Source organism: Trichosurus vulpecula, chromosome 6, assembly GCF_011100635.1.
Source record: "Trichosurus vulpecula isolate mTriVul1 chromosome 6, mTriVul1.pri, whole genome shotgun sequence".
In the NCBI taxonomy this organism is placed as follows: domain Eukaryota; kingdom Metazoa; phylum Chordata; class Mammalia; order Diprotodontia; family Phalangeridae; genus Trichosurus; species Trichosurus vulpecula.
Window position 1 is genome coordinate 184,841,093 of NC_050578.1, and position 6,241 is coordinate 184,847,333.

Consider the following 6,241-nt stretch of genomic DNA (forward strand, 5'->3'; position numbering starts at 1 on the left):
ATTGTCTACATTGTGTTTAAACTGTGCAAACTTGAACATTATTCTCACTTTACCAGCTGTGTCTAGGTAGAGTCATTACATCAAATGCTTCTAATTTTACAAAAAAGAAATCAAAACAAGAGTGTGTTTAAGTCCCAGTGAAAAATGCAAACCCTATGAGTCAAATAGGCAAACTGATTAGCAAGCTGGCTGCAAAGCCAAAACGGCTAACATCCTTAGATGAACAAAATGCATCCGAGAGAAAAGAGGAAGAAAAAAACAGCTTCCCAAGGCCAAATGGGATCTAATGGGCGGGCTTAGTGGTGCACAGACATTTTCAGTAGCGTAGCCCAGCTGCCTGCCCATATCCCCCCACCCCCACACACATATATACATCCCACCACCACTATTCCTATTGGAAAGGGAGCAGCTATCTAACATTTCCTAGGTCCAAGGAGAAAGCTGAAATGAGTATGTACTTACGGTGTCTATTCTTTATCTAGGGGTCCCAGGGAGTTAAAAAAAGAGTTGGGAACAATGAAAAGGGGAGATAAAACAGTCTTTTCCCCAGTCCTTCCCCTTCCTATCTCCAGAAAAAGTCTGTGAATTAAACAAAGCCCTAACTAGAATAGGGAAGCAGGATTTGGGGTCAAACACATCCAAACTTGCAAGGTACACAAGTTCCCCAATTTCCCCGTGTTTTGTCTTCCACTGGCCCTGTGTGGTATCATGTCACCTCCTGCTCCCCTGGTCTGCTTTTCCCCACTGCTCTGCCCCCCTACATTTTATCCCTGCCCCTTCCTTGGGAGATAGGAGGTCAGGATCCTTCAGTAGCTCCACAGGAGCTGGGACCATAATCTCAGAGAGAGAGGCTGTGCCCCAACCTGACACAGTTATACCCAACTGGGGCAGACTGTCTCACTTTAAGCAGGAAGAATGCTGGGCCTGTGACAGGAAGACCCAAGTTCAAATCCAATCTCAGACGCTAGCTGTATAACCCTGGGCAAGTCACAAAACCTCCATTTCCCTCAATTTCCTCAAATACAAAATGGGGATAATAATCCTACCTTGCAGGGTTGCTTTGTGAGGATCAAATGAGATAATATTTGTAATAAGCACTTAGCACTGGTGCCTGGCACACAGTAGGCACTATATAAATGCTTATCTCTTCCCCTTCCCCCCTGCTGCATAAATGCCTCCAAGTTGCCCTGGAAGTCAGGATTACTAGACCCCACAGAGATACAAAATGTTGCATTGGATAGAGCACTGGGCCTGGGGGCAGGAAGATCCAAGTTCCAATACAGCCTGGGTCACTAGCTGTGTGAACCTCGGCGAGTCACAGCTCCTCTTGGCCTCAGTTTCCTTGCCTGTAAAAGAGGAGTAATGATAACACCAACCTTCCAGGGTGGTGTCAGGATAAAATGAGATAATATTTTGTAAACCTTAAAGTTCTCTAGGAACACTAGCCTTCATCATCATCATCACCATCATCATCGTCATCATTTCTGAGACTAAAAATCTTCTTGAAAACATAAAGCTGAATTGATAATTCAGGAAAAGGGAAGGAATGATGGGGGTGCTTCCTATCACCATTGTGAAGGTGGGGACTAGTCATACCATCCTTGATATCTCCAGACTGAAAAGCATCTAGTTTTTCTCTGAGTGCCAACTTGGTCCATAGCATGCATGGACCGAAGAGAGTCAGGTCTAGTTCCAGTTGAAGCCAGTGGGAGCTGTCTGATGGAAGGAAATTAATTTCATGGCAAAGATCCTTCCTCTCCCACTGCCATTTGAGTTTGATGAACTGTTTTAAAATAACAAGTTAAGTTCAAGTCAGAGGTAAAAATAACCACTGAGGACTGGGTGCTGGCTGGAGTTCAGTTTGACGCACAGTTCCCAAGTCTGTAGGAACTGGAGCACTCTGGAACCAAGCAGTGGAGGAATGGTCCCTGCCCAAGAAATGGTCCCTGCCCAATAATAGTCATTATTGGTATTTCTGTTTATTAAAGACAAAGGACACTGGCAAGATGACAGCTCTTCTACATATATAATCTAACTTGCAACAGGGAAGCAACCCTGCAAAGAACCCGAGTTCAAATCAGTACACACTTAAGTCTCAGGTTTCTTACATTTGTGCTTATTTCTGCATGATGTAAGAGGCAACATTGTCTTGTGAATAATAACCTACATCATCTCTTGTCTCTGATTCCCCTTTCTTTATTTCTTGGGCATTGCGTAGAGCCTTCTTGTCCCACCTAGCTGGTAGCTTCCCATGTGACTCTAAACTAATGTAGCTGGCTCACCTCCCTGTGCCTCTTGCTTACCCATCTGTGAAATGGGCCTGATAACACAGCTCTGCCACACAGAGGCCAGAGGGGACAACCAATCAACTGGAGGAAGCTCTGTGGCCCAGGAAATATGATTTATTTGTTTGCTTATTTGTTTTTGAGGCAATGGGGTTAAGTGACTTGCCCAAGATCACACAGCTAGTAAGTGTCTGAGGCCAGATTTGAACTCAGGAAGATGAGTCTTCCTGACTCCAGGCCTGGTGTTCTATCTGCTGCGCTACCTCACTGCCCCAGGAAATAGGATTTAGAACTGGAAGAGACCTTGGAAGTCATCAGACTAGAAGGGACCTTAGAAATTATCATAATTAATTTATGATAATAAATTTATTTAACTAGAGGTTATCTAGTCTAAATCTGTAAAATACAAAGTAGTTTGTATTTTACAAATCAGAAAAAACATTTCCCAATGAAAGTGGTGATTAGGCGCAACTTTAAAAAAACCCTCAAACTCTGTTGCAATATTGTATTGAAGCTTCTTTATTGCATGACACACAGAAAGTAGAATTTCTCCCAAAGCGAAGCAGCTCCATGGGAGCACTTCTTACAAGTACAGCTAAAGACCAAGCCTCATGCCAGCATTCTAACCACCTGGGGGTGTTTGCCAGAGATGATTAACTTGACCAGGATGTGGACCAAGGGCCTGCAGAAATCTTTGCTTCAGGCAGTCTTGCCTTCACTTTCTCTCCTCCTCTTTCTCTGTTCGACATTGTCCAAGACCTTGTTCCAGAGCTCTGGCCCACAGATGCCAATGACACAGCAGGCCAGGCGCTTCCCAGCATTGCCATGCTCCAGGCTACCCTTGTTGTTACCTTTGCCAAGGTCATCCTCTTGCTCATGAACTACAATGGCCCTGCCCAGGACAGAGTAGGGCCCAAAGAGAGAAGCTGAAAAATTGGATCGGAACTTTCTGATCTTGCCGTCCTTTACAGGGAAGTTCCCAAAGTCCCCTGGGTGGTGGGGGTGGTCTACCGAATGGGGGTTATAGTGGCTGGAGGTTCCATCACAGCCATTGCTGAGATCCCCAAACTTGTGGATGTGAATAGCCCTGGCAGAGGCATTCCTGGTATCTACTGGAAACCCAGCCAGATCAAAGAAGATATTCATCTTCCCATCTGGATAGAGCTGTTTAAACAGGACTTGCCCTGTCACTTGGGATTTATTGGCCTCCAAAGTAGAAGAAGGCTTTACCTGGCAGGTGGCATAGATAGTGCGTTCATCATTGCCTGAGGTGACCGGTTTCACATAGACGAGCTTGTGCCAGAGGTCGCTGACTTTTTTCTGGATGTCATTGATCTGCTCTGCCCTTGTCAAGTTGGACTCCTCCCCATCTAGCTCCACTGCAGCACAGGACACACAAGCGGCCAGGATGATGGTGGCACTCAGGGCTGAAAGCATCATGAGGACGGCCGGGAACCTGCAAGCAGATCCCCCAGTACAGAATGGTAAGGGAGAGGTCTAGTCATATGGAGAGGGAGGAGATGGCTACATAGAACCATAGAAAATCAGACCGGAAGGGACCTTAGACTTTAACTAGTCTAATCTGTAAAATACAAACTCCTTCGTTTGTCACTAAAAGATATTCATAGCCCTCCTCCAACCTATCTGTCCAGAGTGACACATTATTCCTCCCCTACACACACCCCCTAGGTTTCAGCCAAACTGGTCTCCTTGATGTTCATACATGACATGCCATCTCTCACACCTCAGGGTTTTTGCACAGGCTGTTCCAACTAATTAAAAGGCTCTCACTCCTCATCTCCACCTCTTAGAGTCTCTTGGGTCTGCTGATTCCCCAGTTTTTAGTGCTTTGCCTCATTATGAGTTTGTGTTTATTTCTGATATATTTTGTTCTTATCTTTATTAATGTTGTCCCTCCCTTCTCCATTGGTGCCTCCATTTTACCCCTACCCCCCAAATAAAATTTAAGTTCCTTGAAGGCAGAAACTGTTTTGACTCTCTTGTAACCCCAGCACCCAGCTCCCAGCACAGTACCTGGCTCAGAGGAAATCTTTAATACGTTATCTCTGCATTGAATTGGTTGACTCCCATTAAGTCAGATGGGGGTTCTGAGCTGAGGACCACACACCACCTTGTGTCGTGATTTTCCCCTTCTGTGTATACATCAGGACGAATGCTCACCCCTTTACTAGACTCTAAGTGCCTCAAGGGCTGGAACAAAAACTTCGACATTGAATCTCACAGAGTCTTGCATGGTGTCTTCCCCGCGGCTGGGGTTCAAGAGATGTTTATTGTTGACAATGAGGAGAAAGAATAGAAACAGTCCAACTCCTCCCCTTTCTCAATCTCCTACACTCTCACAGTGTGAAAGCCCAATTTCTAATAGTCCGTTAAACCTATGCTATGAACTCTCAAGTAGGACATTATTAATAGTCCCTTTTAAAGAGAAATTAAATATTCTCTGAAGCTTGCAATTCAAAGTCCAAAACCACTTCTCTTTCATCTCTTTATTTCTCTTAATAGATCGAGAGCTATAAGAGACCTTAGAAGATATATAGTCCAACCTTCTCATTTTACAGATGGGAAAGCTGAGTCCCAGAAAAGGTTAAATGGTCACACAGGTAGAAGGGACAGAGCTTGGATTTTAGCCTGATTTCTCTGACTTCCATTGAACCATGCTGCCTCCCTTCTCCCTTTCCCAATGACTTCAGAAATTAGACTGCAATTATCTTAAGTCAACCTTGTTTATCAAAAAGATGCCTCCTTCCCACATTCCTCTCCATTACACACACACACACACACACACACACACACACACACCCCGCACAGATCTCTCTCATAAAGTCCTGTCTAAGGAAACACAAATTATCTATAACTTACTCTCTTTCCAGCTCTTTTGGGTTCCTTTCTCTCCTCTTATGTACCAAAATAATGAAGGGTGATTCACAACTTTGTGTCTGGGATCTAGACTGAGTCTCACAGGGGACAGACAAGCTGTTTATAAAAGTTCAGGAATGACCAGCCCAGGGGAGTGGTCAGGAGGCAGAGCTGGGAAAAGTATGTTTGGGTTGGTTTAATGAAGGGCAGGCAATTCAAATCTGCCCCTGGCTGGTTTCCATTTATTGGTCCCCTTGGCTCCCTCCCTAACTGCAACCCCACCCCCTATCCCCAGCCCTTTGCTAAGTGCCTGTTTACCAAAAATCTTCCTTCTCACGGCCCCAGGTTGGGATATCTGCCACCGGGGAGCCTGACCTTCAGTGCAAAGTGGAAAAAAAAATACAGAAGTGAAGTATCCTGCTCTGAGAAGCAGACAATAGACTCCATTGAGAAGCCCTTTCCTTTCCTCTAGATCCTTTAGTAGCTGAGTTCTTTTTGCTAGATGTTGCTTCCTAATGTGGAAATAGGGATCTCAGGGTCTGCAGGTAACATTTTTTCAGGTGCAATGGTCATATCACTTTAGAGAGATAATAAAAAAAAGCTTTAGCGGTGCTTTAAAAAGGAAGATACAGGGCAGGAGTACAATGGACCTTGTTTTCCCATTGAGGAGGCACCCTCAACCCCTCTCTTCTAACCTGCTCCAATCCCTTTTTCATCATGGGATTATGGGATTTTGAGCCGAAAATAACCTGTAGTACAAACCTTCTGTTTTATAGATGAGAAAACAGAGACATGAGGAGTTGAAATGAATTGTACAAGGTCACACAGATAATAGGTAGCAATACTTGGATTTGAGCCCAGGTTCACTGACTCCAAACCTCATGTTCTTTCTACTACACAATTCCCCACATAAATGACTTCCTTTTCTGTTCTGGAGTGTTTGGTTTGAGGACCATCTCTGTTTGGATAGTCACCCATATTATTTTAACCAATCATGTTTCTTTTGATGCTTGTGATATATATTTGCTGATTTCAGGGATACCTCAGATGATTTTGTAGGGACTATAGCACCCTTTCAC

The 6,241-nt window shown here is 44.5% G+C and overlaps 1 protein-coding gene across 1 annotated transcript; it reads right to left on the bottom strand.

The window, feature by feature from the left end:
* Nucleotides 1-2,786: 2,786 nt before the first annotated feature.
* Nucleotides 2,787-5,270, bottom strand: SOD3 (superoxide dismutase 3). Its single transcript, XM_036763529.1, has 2 exons — nt 5,166-5,270; nt 2,787-3,741 (listed from the first exon to the last, which is right to left on the bottom strand). Exon 2 carries the CDS (start codon nt 3,723-3,725, stop codon nt 2,985-2,987), a length of 741 nt encoding a protein of 246 aa, XP_036619424.1. The 5' UTR covers nt 3,726-3,741; nt 5,166-5,270; the 3' UTR covers nt 2,787-2,984.
* Nucleotides 5,271-6,241: the final 971 nt, after the last annotated feature.

Excerpts from the sequence above, each read along its gene's own strand:
- SOD3 (XM_036763529.1), bottom strand. The coding sequence starts at position 3,725 with ATGATGCTTTCAGCCCTGAGTGCCACCATCATCCTGGCCGCTTGTGTG.